This window comes from Notechis scutatus, chromosome 2, assembly GCF_049901735.1.
Source record: "Notechis scutatus isolate UNSWTSFEM ecotype Mainland chromosome 2, rNotScu1.2, whole genome shotgun sequence".
NCBI classification, from domain to species: Eukaryota; Metazoa; Chordata; class Lepidosauria; order Squamata; family Elapidae; genus Notechis; species Notechis scutatus.
Window position 1 is genome coordinate 23492056 of NC_142010.1, and position 15554 is coordinate 23507609.

At 44.9% G+C, this 15554-nt stretch overlaps 1 protein-coding gene across 1 annotated transcript; it reads left to right on the forward strand.

Annotated features, from left to right (window-relative positions):
* The first annotated feature begins 22 nt into the window (after positions 1-22).
* Positions 23-14067, forward strand: TADA3 (transcriptional adaptor 3). Its single transcript, XM_026682633.2, has 9 exons — positions 23-856; positions 1000-1219; positions 2018-2259; positions 2834-2939; positions 4591-4732; positions 5677-5780; positions 6899-7008; positions 9767-9952; positions 11759-14067. Exons 2-9 carry the CDS (start codon positions 1013-1015, stop codon positions 11949-11951), a joined length of 1290 nt encoding a protein of 429 aa, XP_026538418.1. The 5' UTR covers positions 23-856; positions 1000-1012; the 3' UTR covers positions 11952-14067.
* The last annotated feature ends 1487 nt before the right edge of the window (positions 14068-15554 follow it).

Sequence of the window (15554 nt, forward strand, 5' to 3'; positions counted from 1 at the left end):
GACCCATCCTCCCTGCCTCCATATTTGGCCAGGAGAAAGAGGGTCTGGGTGGGGTCAAGAGGATGCCAAGTTAAAAAAAAAAAAAAAAAACGGCTCCGCGCCCTCCGCGGGTTGGTTTGTAGCCAATGAGGGCGAAGTAAGAAGGGGAGCGTGTGCCCAATGACTAGGCTCGACCGCTGAAGCGGAAGGGGCGGAACTCTCTGGGCAGAGAGATTTTGTGTGTTGTGTGGCAGATTTCGGCGTGATACTTTTCCCGTCACCCCTCCCCCCTCTCGCCGCTATGGCGGCTGGGAGTCAGCCTCGCGCTCGACCGCTGCATCTCCGGGGGATACGAGTCGCCCCTTTTCCCTTCCTGATGCGCTCCGTATGGGTGTAACCCGGAAGGAGCCTCTGGAACCGGAAACTCGCCCAATAATTCCCCCCCCCCGCCTTTCTCCAGCGCCCCCTCCTGGCTTGTTTCCCCCCCTCATTCATCATTTTGTCTCTCCACCGTCCATAGTTCTTATAGTGCTTCCTTATATCCTTGTCTAAGCAGCAGCATCAGGCTCCAGTTCCCTCCGTCCTCGTTATTTTAGGACCTCGTCCTCTCTGGGCAAAAGAATTCCCCCAAATTCCTTGTCTTCGCCTTCCCTCTGCCACGATCGTTCACTTCCTTAATCTCGACTGCGGTAGCTACCCTGTCAAGCCTGCATTTGCCATAGCAGCCCTTCAGTTCTGGTCGTCGTTTGTTTTAAAAAATAACGTTTGTTTTTCCACTCTGTGGATTCTTCCCAATGCAACGGTGCCTGCAGTGATGCCTCCATCTCGGCAAGATTCCTGGTTGTGAAGAACTACTTGTCTCCACTATTTATGTAGGGTAAGATATTTGGGGATGGGGAATAAATTCAAATAATTGCATTCCCTCCTCAGTTCTGCTGTTAGGTATCAAATTGTTAATGTTGCTCTTTTCATGTTTGCATGTTGTCTTTCCTTTTTTTCTTTTTCCTTTTCTTTTCTCAGGCCCGGCAACACCATGTCTGAACTGAAAGATTGCCCCCTTCAATTCCATGATTTCAAGTCTGTGGACCATCTGAAAGTGTGCCCACGCTATACAGCTGTACTGGCCCGTTCCGAAGATGATGGTATTGGCATTGAAGAGCTTGACACGTTACAGTTGGAGCTTGAAACATTGCTGTCATCTGCAAGCCGCCGACTTCGGGTGCTGGAGACTGAAACCCAGGTCAGATGGTAATCGAGCCCTCATAGAGAGAAGGCCCTTCAGCTTGAGTCTTCCAGTTGCTGTTCTTTCTTTTAAATATAATGGATCACACAGTCCTTATGTCTGTGAAAGGCAAGTCATCTTCAGAAAGCAAGAATATAGTGAAGTCTGCTTTCTAGATGGCAGAGCCCATTTGGCTCCATGCCTTTAAAGATCACCTGAGAAACTGTTTAGAAAAACTAGACCTGTGTAGTTTTTAGACAAAAGTCACACCTAGTTCAGATGATCGTGCCCTTACTGGAGGATTTTGTGTCACAGTTAGCTAAGAAGTTAGCTTTCCAAATGGTGATAGAAAAAAACAATTGTAGCTCACATTTGAACTATGGGATCATTGGTGCTGAGAGGTTGGTTGTTTTCTTGCAGATGTTTTATTAATCAAATTTGGTAACATCATCAGTGCTAGTTTAATCTAGTGCTTGTCAAAGTGCACCAAGACATTCCTTGTGTGTTCAATCACACTTGGCCAATATAGAATTCTATTCTGCTGATGATGTTACCTACTTTGGTAGCGAAACGTCTGCAAAACAACAACAACAACCAACCTCAGAGAGCACTAAGGACCCTGCTTCCAACATGCATTAGCTTAACCACACAACACAGAATTGTAGACAAGCTATTGTTCTGTTCCATCAGGGCTCTTCTGATGTTAATAAGAATTCCATAATGTAGCAGTCCCGCTAAAGAACCCCCTTTTGGCTTCCTCTTTCCAAGATAGGTGTAGGTACCTTGCTATATGACCTTTTCCTTCATTCTCATCAGATTTTGACAGATTGGCAAGACAAGAAAGGAGACAGGCGGCTTCTGAAAATTGGCAAGGACCATGAGGTGGGTCCTTCTATCAAACATAGCAAGCTCAAGAAGCAGAAGCTAGATGTGAAAGGAAGCCACAGCACTCCAGGGCGGCCCAAATCCAAGAACCTGCAGCCTAAAATTCAAGAGTATGAATTCTCAGATGATCCAATTGATGTGCCTCGTATTCCTAAAAATGATGCACCTAACAGGTAACTATGAAAGTGACTGCTGTCATCGTATCTATCATCCCCATAAGTATCTACATTATGAAACATAAAGAAGAAACAGGTGTATAGTTCAGTAAATAGTTACAGCAAGAACGGGCAGCCTCCTGCCTTATATTCAAAAGAGGTGACAGGAAAAAAAAATGCCTGCAGCTAAACATACCACCCAGTTTGCCATCCCTTGTCTTAACATCTGGCAATTATTACTGGCCCTCATTACATGGACTGCCCTACCAGAATAAGTGCTGTGGGACTCTCCACGTGTTGAACTTCAATTCCCATAATTCCCATTCTCCATATGACTGGAGGCTCTTGTCTGGGAAAGGCTGTATACTGCTAGTGCCAACTAGGAAAGGTTCTAGCTTCTTAGTAATCCAGATTTTAATTCATCAAACATTTATTGTCAATGCAGAACATGTGTTCAATTAAATTGAAATGAGGCCCCCTTGGTTCTGGCCCTTGCAAGTCATAATGTGTTATGTTGGGTTGTCATATTGCTTATTATAAGCAATCTTCCTGAACCATGATTCTGTTTCCTTCTTACTGTTCATGCTCGTAGATTCTGGGCCTCAGTGGAGCCATACTGTGCTGACCTCACCAATGAGGAGGTTCGTACCTTAGACGACCTTCTTAAGCCACCTGAAGATGAAGCTGAACACTACAAGGTAAAAAAGCAGAAACATTTCATTCAACCTGTCCTAAATTTAGATTGAGTTAATTCTCCGTATATTCCTCATGTAAAAACTGTGTTGTGGTACTTTGATCTAAGACAAATTCTGTATTGGGTGAAACAATAGGACTAAAAGGCTGTTGGATTCTATATTGACTTTACTGGAGCACAGAGCAAGTTACTCACATGTTGCTAAACTACAACTTTAACAGCTCCAATCAGCATGACCAAGCAAGAGACAATAAGTGTTTCAGTTCAGTATTTGAAGGTCTGTTTCTGACCCAGAGGTTCCTGATAATTTTGATTGCTAAAATGTGTATTTTGTAAAATATGTATTGTTGATTTGTCCCAATATTTTCTGAGGGTCAAAGCTTTGTAGTTGTTCTCAAGCAAATACGTTTTCTAGGAATTTTAAATAGTAGCATTTCCAAATTTGGATGGAGAGAACAACCTTTTTCCTTTAAGAATCCCAGAGTTACAAAACTGAAGGGGGGGGGGGGGAATCACATGCCCATTTATCTATGGAAATTCTCAATCATCCAGGTCATGGTTTTGTCCCAAATGTGCTTTTTCAAAAGGCAACTGGACTTTGTTTTTCCTTTGAGAAGTTTTGTTTCTCATCCAAGAAACTTCAGTTCTGACTGAATGGTGGAGAATGGAAGGATTTATACTTCTTGCAGTCATCTGGTCAAATCTTCTTGGAACTGCTGAAAGGACAGTTGGGATATAACACCACCTATCTCCTGTTTACAACACGGTCCTTTCAGCGGTTCCGAGAAGGTTCCACACCCATTTATACTTTTCAGGTGACTCTGAGGGCATAGATAAACCTCCAAGTGGCCTCAACGACTATCAGAAAGAGTGCTAACGACCAGATGACTGCAAGGAATATAAATCCTTCCACTCTCCACCAGTCAGTCAGAACTGAAGAAGCTTCTAGGACGAGAAGCAAAATGTCTTCAAGGAAAAACAAAAAAAGTCCAGTTGCTTTTTGAAAAAAAGCACCTTTGGGCCAGTCACTTGTCCAACTTTATTTCTCACTTCCATTCCCCTCAGTGCTTCTTGTAGAATGATAAAGGGAACCCTGCTGGTTCCATTAGTGGAATGGAGGGCATAAGACTAGGAAAAGTTGCAGGAGAAAAAAGCTTGAGGTTTTGCCCATGTTTGCAACAGTTGGATGGCTGCAGAAAAAATGCCTTTGCTACTCTTTTTGCCCTGATCTTTGAGGCTCCCTGTCTGGAGAAAACGCGTTTTCCCATTTCCCCGTTTCATTTTAGCTATCTCTTTTTAGTATCTTCTCTGGCTTATCTTGAGGAAATTCAGTCTACACCGACAAATGGAATGACATTCTGAACCACGATGGGGAACGAAGAGTATTTTTTCTCCCACCTTCACTGCAAAACTCCTTAGATCCATTAGGGAATAAGGACATTGCGCTACAATCATTTAAAATAGAAAATTTTGGAAGGGAGGAAAAAAATAATTTGAGTTGAATGGAGGCAGCCCAATTAGAATCAGATCTGAAAAACAGGGACAGCGTTTGGCCACATGTATGCACTGAGGCACAGCTGAATTGTTTGGAGATACTTGCCCTTTCTGGTGTGTGAGCTGGCTCTCATTTATGCACCCTTGTCCTGTTCTTGTAGATTCCACCCTTAGGGAAGCATTACTCCCAGCGCTGGGCCCAGGAAGACCTGCTGGAAGAGCAGAAGGATGGGGCTCGGGCTGCTGCTACTGCTGATAAGAAGAAAGGCATCTTGGGACCTCTGACCGAACTGGACACTAAGGGTATCCTGAGCTATTCCCTGGCATGTTTTCCAGAATAGCAGAGACTAAAGATGCTGTTTTACTAGAAAGCTCTGTTAGTTTGCTTGCAGAAGTCATGCTTTACAAGTAGTCCTCACTTAATAGCAGTAACTAGGAGTGGAATTTCCACTGTTATGGGATGCAGTCATAAATTATGATGTCAGGTGTCCATGGCACTTAGCAATGGCAATTCCTAGTTGCCGACATTAAGCATATCAGCATGGTCATTAAGGATCTCATATAACCAATGGCTGCCAATTTCCTGCTGGCTTCCCCATTGACTTTGATTGCAGAAAGCTGGGCGAGAAGGTTATGTAACTGCAGATTGCTGCAACAGTCGGAAATCCAGACCGGTTGCTGAGTGCCTGGATTATGATAATGTGACTATAGGAGTATTGCAACTTTTGGAACTTTAAAGACCGATCATAAGAACCACCCATTTGTCGCCACTGTAAGTTGAAACACTTGCTGAACGAGTAGTCATTAACCAAGGATCACCTGTGTAGGGAAAGTGAAAAAAAAAATTGGTAGCCCTATTGTCTACTTCAGCTCCTTGGTTCCGGGAACTATCATTTAGCAAAAACAGAAAAAAATCAGAGATTTCTTTATCTCTGCTTTATGTGTTGCTCCAGATCAGTGTTTCTCAACCTTGGCAACTTTTGAAAATGCCTAAGCTTCAACTCCCACAATTCCTCCGTCGGTGATGTTGAAATGAAGCCCAGTTGAGATTGAGAGGTTCATCGATTAAAATGAGCATAGTATGTCGAATAAAGTCAGCCCCTTCTGTTGAAGGTTTAAGTCCCTTCGTTTTTAATAGCATGGCAAGAACCCCAGAATTGCTCGCTTGCAAAGTGCCACATGATTGCCACTGATAATGACCCCGTCCTTCCTAGTTCTTAGCTGCTTCTTCATTCCCTCCTCTCCAGATGTTGATGCTTTGTTGAAGAAATCGGAGTCCCAGCATGAACAGCCAGAGGACGGGTGCCCTTTTGGACCACTCACCCAGCGCCTCCTGCAGGCACTCGTAGAAGTAAGGAATGAAGGAAAGAAAAACAGCCAGCTTCTTCAGCTCCAGCAGGCTCAGATTTTCTAAGGGAGGACCTATTGAAAAGAATTACCTTGGTCTCGGCTCCTTTTCTCTCCAGTCAATCAGAAGAGACCATGGAGGCCTTCTAGTTCTGCCCCCTCCTCAAACAAGAGGCTCTATACCAGGGATGTCAAACTTGATTTCACTGAGGGCCGCCTCAGGGTTGTGTTAGACCTTTGGGGGGGGCGGGTGGCCAGGTAGGCACGGCCAGCTCGACGCCACTCGTGTTGGGGGCACCTGTGGTGGTCCCAGCAGGGCTGGGAGAGATCCACTTTTGTTAGTAGTTTGTTTTTCTAGCACTCTGTCACTGAAAATGGAGCCCGGGGGGCCCACACACCCTGCTCCGGGGTTCCACTTTCCGCTGTGACGTCCTCCTGCAGCCCTCTGCCAGGGAAAAGGGCCAATGCGCACGGCCCTCCCAAGCTCCGTTTTTGCTGCCAGAGACACCCTGGGCTAGTCCTTCACTGTTTCCAGGGCGGCCCCACGGGCCACATCTGGCCTAAGGGCCTTGAGTTTGACACTCCTGCTCTATACCATTTCCGACAGGTGGCTGTCTAGTCTCTTCTAAAAAACCTCCAGTGATGAAGCCCTCACCTCTGACAGCAAGCTGTTCCCCTGGTTAATTGTTCTCACTGTTAGGACGTTTCTCTTTAATTCCTGGTTGCTCCTCTCCTTTGATTAGTTTCCATCCATTCTTTTCTTGTCCTGCCCTTTGGTGCTTTGGAAAATAGATTGACCCCCTTCTCTCTGTGGCAGCCTGTCAAATACTGGAATACTGCTATCATGTCCCCCCTGGTCCTTCTTTTATCCGAAATCCTGCAACTGTTCTTCCTATATTTTAGACTCCAGGCCTTTGATCATCTTAGTTGCTTTTCTTTGCACTTTTTCCAAAGTCTCTTTTTTTTGTAATGCGGTGACCAAAACTGGATGCTGTATTCCAGGTGTGGTCTTAACTCTAAGGCTTTATAAAGGGGTGCTAATATTTCACGTGGTTTTGATTCCGCGCCTCCGTTTATACAACCAAGAACTGTGTAATCCTCTCAATCCACCTCTCTCTCTAGGAGAACATCATCTCCCCTATTGAAGATTCGCCTATTCCTGAGATAGCCGGCAAAGACTCTGCAATCGATGGTGCTAGCACTTCTCCCCGCAGCCAGAACAAGCCCTTCAGGTGAGCGTAGCAATTCTTTCCTTTTTGAAAACCTATTTCATTCCTTGAAATATTTGTCCCATTCCCCCTCATGTTTAGCTGTTCAGGAAGCATTGCAGAATATCAGTATAATCCTAAGCAGATCTATTTAAGGTAATTCCTGCTAAATTTCATGGAGTCTTTCTGCTTGGAATACAGAGACCGCCAACCTTGCCTGCCTTTCCCAAGGCCTTCAGGGTAATGGGCGTTCCTGTCTGATATATAATTGTTTTGGTTGTTGCCTTGGTGGAATCTGTAATGTTTTGTTATATTTTTAAGATGATTTACTTCATGTTTTTTGTTCAGTTGCTCCTAGTCATGTTTTAAAGGGTGGTTGTCTAAATTAACCGAAATAAGTATCCGTATAGCTTTGGAAAAATCTAGACTAAGTAACTGAAGAAAAGTAGCACGCAAGGAGAATAAACAGTGTAAACGGAGATCAGATTTAATGAACTAAATTTGCTAAGGATGCTGAAGAACCTGGGACTGACATTTATGAAAGTTGAAACAAATAAAATAACCCCAAAAGCTAAACAAAATGGCTAACTGCTTGCCATGCTGAAAATCTGTGAAGAGAAAGGCAACGCAGAGGGAGGAATGTTTGTCCAGCCAAATGCTAAATTCCACAGAAGAGCAAGCAAAACAGGGAGTTGCATTGAAATAAGCAACGCAAAGGAATTGAGGATGACCGCAGAACCAGAAGGACAAGAGATTATTTAAGGAAAATATAAAGATGAAGTCAAGCACAATAAATAAACAGATAAGGCAAATAAAAGACAAAGCAAAGATCAACTGGAGAAATAAGCTATGGAAAGAAAAGCATGAAATTGTTGTTCTCCCCCGTTTGATGATGTGTGCAAAGTTAGAGTCAGAAAAGTGAAGTTTTAAAAAATTCCAGAAAGGATTGCTCACAACAGCTACATTAGTTGATGATACACTAATATATCCATTTAAAACCCTGCCAGGTGATGCAGTTAAAGTGATACAGTGTGTATGTATGCAGCTGTGAAAAACAAAGCAGTAGCCAAGGGACTGGAAAAGATCAGTTTATGTTCCATTACCAAAAAAGGACAGTCTTAAGAATGCTTAAACTATTAAACAATTGCCCTTCTCTGAAAGTCAGCTAAAATAATAATCAAGATTTTATGATCCAGACAATCCCTGGAATGAGAACTGTCCGATGTACAGCCTGGATTCAGGAAAATTACAGGTTTCAAAATCAAAATGACTTATTTGTTTTATTGATCATATAAAGGGTTTTGATTGTGTAAACCACAACAAATTGTGAATAATCCTTAAAATCAGACCACCTCAGCTGTCCAGGGCAGAATTTGTCTGATGAATATGTCAACGGTTAGGCTACACAAATGACTCAGAATTTGAAGAGGAGTATGCTAAGGCTGATGGTTGTCACTTTTATTTAAGTTATGTATAGAAAATATCACAAGAAACGTTGCATTAAATAGAAACTGTAACTATAAACACCAATAACCTCAGATGAGATATAAGCAAGAAATATTTATGAGAACTCTTGTGGACAAGAGAACAAAAGGTAGTCTGCTGTTTACTATTTTTTAAAGGCTACAGTAATGTAAACCCAGTGCAGAAGTTGAAATTCTAGCTGACTTTTTCTTCCCAAGCTCAAAAGAAATCACAAGAATAGTGACCGGTAACATGAACATCACTACTTTCGAAGCAAATGCCCAGGAAAGCTCAACCATCAGAAAGGTTGTGTAAAGAAAAACAGATGCTTTAAATTGTTTTGCAGAACATTGTTGACAATACTTTGGACCTCAAGAAAAGCAAGGGTAGGTGAAGTAAAACCAGACTAGCCAGTGGATGCTGCAATCAAGATGTTAGATGTTTTGGACACAAACCGTGAAAGCAAAAATCATTAGAAGAGATTCCAATATTTACAAAAAATCAAAAGTCCAACAGCTGACCCGATACCATCACTGACAAAATAAGCGGGAGCATATGAGAAATCAGAAGAAGGCAGTACTAACGGTCATCCATAGGCTCACAAAGAATCAGTGGCAAGTAATAGCTGAATAACAAAAAAATATCGGCACATAAGAATGGCGGTAAATTACATAAAATAATCAGTATTATATAATACAGAGATAAGAATACTTAAAAAATAGGCAATGATAGTAATATTGGCCCCAGGTTAATGAATTTCAGGGAATGTCCCATGGCTCAGCACTTAAAAGACATTGAGCTTGTCGGAAAGCTGACAGCCTGGGTTTGAGATACAAAGAAAAAAAATAAAAATAGAAAATTAAAGGAAGGAAAAGAAGCAGGGAAAAGAGGGTGTGAAATACAAGGGGGACTCAACTGTTTGCTTTTACACATTAATATAACTCTAGCTATTTCTATAATGACAAATCGTTCTGATCAACAGAAAACCAAAGTCAAAGTTTCATATTTTTTTCATCACAAGCACAACCTCCAGAAATGATATCCAAATGAGACTATATTTTTCCTCTTTGAATAAAACAATCCATTTTTAACCATTCCTGCTTTTATCTTCCTTGCTATAGAGATAGTATGTATTTTTCTATTTGCACCCGATGTCCCCATTTTTATTTAACAAGGTTCATGGTAATTCTTTCCAATGCTTTGACCTTTTCCAAAGACTCCTTTCGGTGCCGTTGTAAGCTTGAACGGGTCTCTAAACAGAACCGTTGTAAGTCGGGGACTACCTGTAATGCCGCTTCGGTTGTCTTGTCCCCTTCAGCGTACCCCACACAAAATCTCTTGAAGGCCGCATCAAGGAAGAGCTTATTGCTCAAGGCCTGCTGGAGTCAGAGGACCGGCCGGCGGAGGATTCGGAGGACGAAGTGTTAGCCGAGCTGCGGAAGAGACAGGCTGAGCTCAAGGCGTTGAGTACCCACAACCGGACCAAGAAAGTTGAGCTGCTCAGGTGAGAAAGAGAGCGAGAAGGAGAGAGAGAGAGAAAGAGAGAGACAAGAGACCAGAGGCAGGTTCTGATAATCCACTCCTCGAGGCGGCTTTGGTGTTGCTGGTACTCGTTGTTTTTCGCTGGCTTTTTGTTTTTGTTTTTAACCCTTGAATCAGAGGTGGCATTCAGCAGGTTCTGACCAGTAACGGAAACTTTGAGTAGTTTGGAGAACCAGCAAATCCCACCTCTGACTGGCCCCGCTCCCATCTATTCTCTGCCTCCCATTGAGTCCCAGCTGATCGGCTGGGTCTTCTTTCGTTGCCCCGCACAGGAGAACGGAGCTGGAAAGCAGGTTAGTGAGGTGGGGAGGAAATGGGGATTTTGCAGTATCCTTCTCCTGCCCCGCCACGCCCACAGAACAGGTAGTAAAAACGTTTGAATCCCACCACTGCCTTGAACGTTTGTTCTCTGAAATGGAAGGAAATATTGGTAGTCCTTGACTTACCACCACAGTTGAGCCCAAAACGTCTGTGGCTAAACAAAGAGAGTTGGTAAGTAAATTTTGGCCCATTTTACAACTCCCCCAAACAGGGGGCAAACCTTCTGACGTGAACTCAAAAGATTCCTTTGTTAGGAGCCCCGGCAGCCCCGGCAAAACGTTTCTCTCTTCAATGCAGGCTAACAAGTCCATCTGGCCGGAAGATGAGTAGCTGTCTGCCCCATCTATTCATCTCCGCCCCCCTGCCTTTTATCCCCAGAGCTAGGGTGGGGCTTCGTTAGCAGTGGTGCTGGCTCTTCCTTCCCAAGGATCAGCCCACGGATTTCCACTGCTCTCCTCTCCTCTTGCCTTCTGCACATCCACCTGTCAGGCACTGGACCCAGCTGTTCCTCCTCTTCCTCATCAGCCACCTCCAAACCTGGAGGCTGTTGACTCTCCATCTGAGAGCTGACGGACAGCCCCAGTCTCTGCCTCCGCCTCTCTCCGCCAGCTCCATTCCCTCTTCCCTTTGGAGCTCTCAGGCTGTCTTGATGCTGACCTGGACTCCCACACCTTCTCCTCCTCTGATTTGGCTGCTGGAGGGCCCAGCAGCTGGCAGGCCACAACACTGCCTCGTTAAGTGAATCACGGCAGTTGTTAACTTAGTAACACGGTTGTTAAGCGAATCCAGCTTCCCCCGTTGACTTTGCTTGTTCAAAAGGGATCCCAGTCACCCCCAGTGCCAACTAAAAAGATATTGGTCTTTTTAGCTGCCAGAAAAAGGGAGTGGGGGAAAACAAGGTAGACAGTCAACTTGGCAGCCCAAAGTTGTCGGAGCATAAGAACGTTATTGGAGAGCATGATGGATGACCCTTGGAGACGGGTGTGTCCCATTGGAGAAGTCACATCCAGGGGGTGGGGGGAATACCAGGGTCAAGGGGGAAATGTATGATGTGATTTAGTATCGGCTGCACCCAGCCACGCGCCAACATGGCAATTTCTAATAAACCCATTTATTTTTTTCCTGATATGCGGCTAGAGACTTTCGATTTGGGTGAGAGGTGATTTGTTGGAGCCCTGACACCCGGGACAATGCAGTCGTCTAATTAAATACGAGTCGGTTGCCAAGCGTCCGAATTTTGATCATGTGACCGCGTGGGCGCGGCAACAATCACGTGTGTGGAAAAAACCACTCCTGAGTCACTTTTTTTTCAGGGCCCTTGTGCCTTTGAACGGTCACTCAGTGAACCGTTGTCAGTCAAGGACTTACCCGTAAACAGTCTGAGCGAGGAGGCGAGGATCCAGGGATGACTCAAGAATTTGGTGTGTTTTGTTTTTTTTCCTGACAGGCTGGCCAAAGAGGAACTTCACAGGCAAGAGCTGCGGCAACGCGTGCGCATAGCTGACAACGAAGTCATGGATGCCTTCCGCAAGATCATGGCCGCCCGGCAGAAGAAGCGCACCCCAACCAAGAAGGAGAAAGATCAAGCCTGGAAGAGCCTCAAGGAGCGCGAGAGCATCCTGAAGCTGCTCGATGGTTAATGCCACGAGGCGCCCGGCCAAGCTTCTCCGTTTGAGCCCCTAACCGAGGCCCCCGCCGAAGGGGAGACTGTCAGCCGCAGGTGTAGACTATAGCAGCCTCCCTCCCTGGTTTGTCATCACACTTCTTGCGCTATTTCAGCCCGAGACGCTGGACAGGTTGGCTTCCAGCTGTGTGCCTTCTCTTTCTGGGCGTGGCTTTGAGCCCTGTGGTGAAATGAGCGCCCGGATTGCTTAAAAGCGGCGGTCCCTCTTTTCGACACCTGCAGGGGGACAAGTTACGCTGCGGCGTCGAAGACGAGACGGAACAAAACCTTTTATTCGTCTTACCTACCAAATACCAGGTTTCAGGATCAGTCATCAGCATAAACTGGAACCGAAGTTAGATTTTTTTTATTTTATTTTTTATTTTGGTCCTCCTTCCTACTGCTGCTCTTCCTTTTGTTCGGGTTAAGGAAAACAGCACCTTGAAAGCTATATAGGCACAACGAAGGTCAAGTGTGGGAGCATGATTTCTAAAAGGCCGGGTTTTTTTTTTTTTCTTGAGTTTGGGAACGATTTATTGACTCTGTGGCTGCACCAGACGTATCTCACCAGCAACGAGGGCTGAGCTAAGATGGAACAGCCAGGGAAGTTCCGAGGCGTGGGGAGAATTGCTGTTCTGTGGGTGGTTTTAAGTGGATGCCTGTCGTATCCGTAGGGCCTCCTCCTGCATTTCACTGTTCAAACCTAAGTTACAATCCAAACCCTGTCAAGGAAGAGGTGTGCATTACTTGGCTGGGCATAATTTTTTGCAAGGCAGCTATGAAGTCTTTACTTCCTATTTTGCTCATTGTCTTCCTGTGGGGATATTGAGGGATATTGCACGTTCTCCCTTCTAGCCCCCCCTAGAAAGGAGTTGTCCTCCGTGGAAACAAGCAGAGAAAATGCCAGTGGGTTCTGGAGCAAAGGGCTGAGCAACCAGAACATCCAAATGGTCCAAGGGGTGGGAAAAGGATTTCGCGATTTGGGTGGAAAGGGGCTGAGCGAACCCAATCCTGCCCCGTACCAATTCCAGAAGCACACTACTCAGTATCAACATGGCAGACAGCTAGAAGCGCAGTCAGGAAACGCAAGATGGGAGGAAGGAGAGATTCCTCCCCCACCCCCCACTCTGTATTTTTAACCCAACCTCACCCAGAAACTCCCAAGAAAGTGAGAAAATTAGCTGGGAAGAAGCCTAACTTGAAAGTCTTTCATCAAAAGAGATAGGAAAGAATCGCTCTTCCGTGGGCCGTTTGCAAGCTGGGAAATGAACCACTGTGCCTCCCGTGGTTCTTTTCCTGCAAGCTGCATCTGGGTTGAATCCATTTGGGGAGCGTTTATTTCCACCAGCCATTTAAGCAGGCAAACTGTATGAAACAACTGGCGGATTGGTGATGAAAGAGCACAAGGGCGGGACAGGGCCATCTGCGTCTCTTCCTCACTTGGGTACAGATAAATCATCACCCCGGAGCCTTGCTTGTCTTCGTTAAAAAGCAATGGGCACTTCAGTCTGCCTGCCTGTCCCATCTCTTCCTTGATTTATTTCATCTTTTGGCTTTAGGCTCCTTTTGCATCCTCGACTTGTTCCAGGATGACCGTGCCCACTCTTCTCAACTGAAATCGATCATAATACAGTGCTGTATGGAGTGGGAGAGGGAGCGGGAGGTAATTAATTAATTAATTCTGTGTTGATAACCAGTTGGAGAAGAGGCTTTGAGGACATGTTCGCATTTGGCTTGGATTATATCTGCCTGTTGTGTGGACAGACTTCTTCCACCACTAACCTCCTTCAAAGATTTGACTGATCCCTCCCAGTTTTCTTACGAAGCATATACAATGCTTTTTTAACCCTCTTCCCCAGTTTGGACTTCCTTTTGCTTCCCCGTTTACCAGCAAGTTTTCAACATTCGGTCCATTGTGTGAAGATTTTTCAAACGCCGTTGCTTTGGGGGAAAAACCGTAAACGGCTTTTAGGGTAAGAGTTGGAAAATAAATAAAAAAATACATCCATGGTGATGCTAGGTACAAGAACTGGCATTTGCAGAAAAGATCAGAATCATCCCCAAAGATTTAATAAATCCAGGAGCAACTGGTAGCTGTGGCGTGTCTGATTTCTCCCCTCCCCCACAATTCTTTGAGGAGGGTCAGAGTTTGTAGGCAGGGTGGTGATGCACAGTATTTGAATGGCTGAATGTCTAGTTTCACGCAACATGTTGACTCATTGTTAAATGTTCTGTGCGGGCATGTCCAATATATTGAACTAAAAGCTCATCAAACCGATTGGGTTTATACAGTACTCTAAAGCAGGGGTTGCCAACCTTTTGGACCTCAGGGACCACCAAACTCATAATTTTAAATCCCGGGGACCAATAATATGTATTTTGACTGACGGTGGCTTGCTGACGTTTGTGGGGGAGAGAGAGAGAGAGCTGATCTAACCTTTCTCCCTCTCTCCCTCACACACAAACACACAGAGGCAGGGGTGGGATTCAGATTTCTTAACAACCGGTTCTGTGGGCGTGGCCTAATTTGTGGGTGTGGCTTGGTGGTCATGTGACTGGCTGGGCATGGCTTGTATGTAAATATAAATATGTAAATATTGAATTTTTTATTAAAAAAAGCAACTTTTACCCAAAATCAGGCAAAGCAGGCAGGCAGATTGAGTTGCTCACAGAATCATTCAGAGATCTATCTATCTGCCATGGGCTACCTGAGTCGGTCACATAAAATTTGCTTGCAGTGATTCTGCACTGAATAATAGAAGCTTCAGTCCTAAGGAGAAGATCTAAAGATTAGCTAGGAAGCAAGAAATCCAACGATTTCCTGCTTTCTGGCTAATCTAAATCTCCCAGCACAGCAGAACAGCTGATGGTGGGCGGGGGAGGAAAAATAGCAACTTAGCAGGCAAGTTTGCCAGGTAAGGAGTGAGTGGGCGGGAGCATTCCTGCGGGCCATGTGGCTGGTGCAGCCTTGTGTTCCCGTGCAGCCTGGATTCAGTGCTCTGGGGGTGACCACCAAATTTTTCTCGCGGTCCACCAGTGGGCCGTGGCCCACCAGTTGGTGACCGCTGCTCTAAAGCATCTCCCAAAGAGTTAAAAGTGAAGTTAATATGTGGGCTGGATGTGGCTGTTTAGCTGCCTGGTGATCATAGTCAATTTAATGAACTCACGTGATTTCCATATAACAGGATGATTGACTGTTGAATGATTATGTGCCATCAAGTCATTTTCGACTCCTAGCAACTGCATAGATTTTCTCCATGACAATCTATTCCTCACCTGTTCTTTCATGTCTCCCAATGATGCATTCATTGCCCCTACAACTGAATCCATTTACCTTGCTGCTGGTCGTCCTCTTGTTCTCTTTTCCACCTTTCTCAGGATTGGAGCTTTTTCCAGAGAGCTGGGTCTTCACAGAATGTGTCTGAAGCTGGTCATTTGTGCCATGAGTGAGAATTCTGCATTTATTTGTTCAATAATCTATTCATTTGTTTTCTTGGCTGTCCTTAACAGGCTAGGACTGTGAAAAGTTTATGTGGAATATTGGCTTTACGAAACATTCCCCCGCCCCCCAAAAAAAACA

Coding starts and splice junctions, on each gene's coding strand:
- TADA3 (XM_026682633.2), top strand. CDS start 1,013: ATGTCTGAACTGAAAGATTGCCCCCTTCAATTCCATGATTTCAAGTCT. Junction 2,260..2,833: donor AAAAATGATGCACCTAACAG/GTAACTATGAAA, acceptor TCATGCTCGTAG/ATTCTGGGCCTCAGTGGAGC. Junction 9,953..11,758: donor AAGAAAGTTGAGCTGCTCAG/GTGAGAAAGAGA, acceptor TTTTCCTGACAG/GCTGGCCAAAGAGGAACTTC.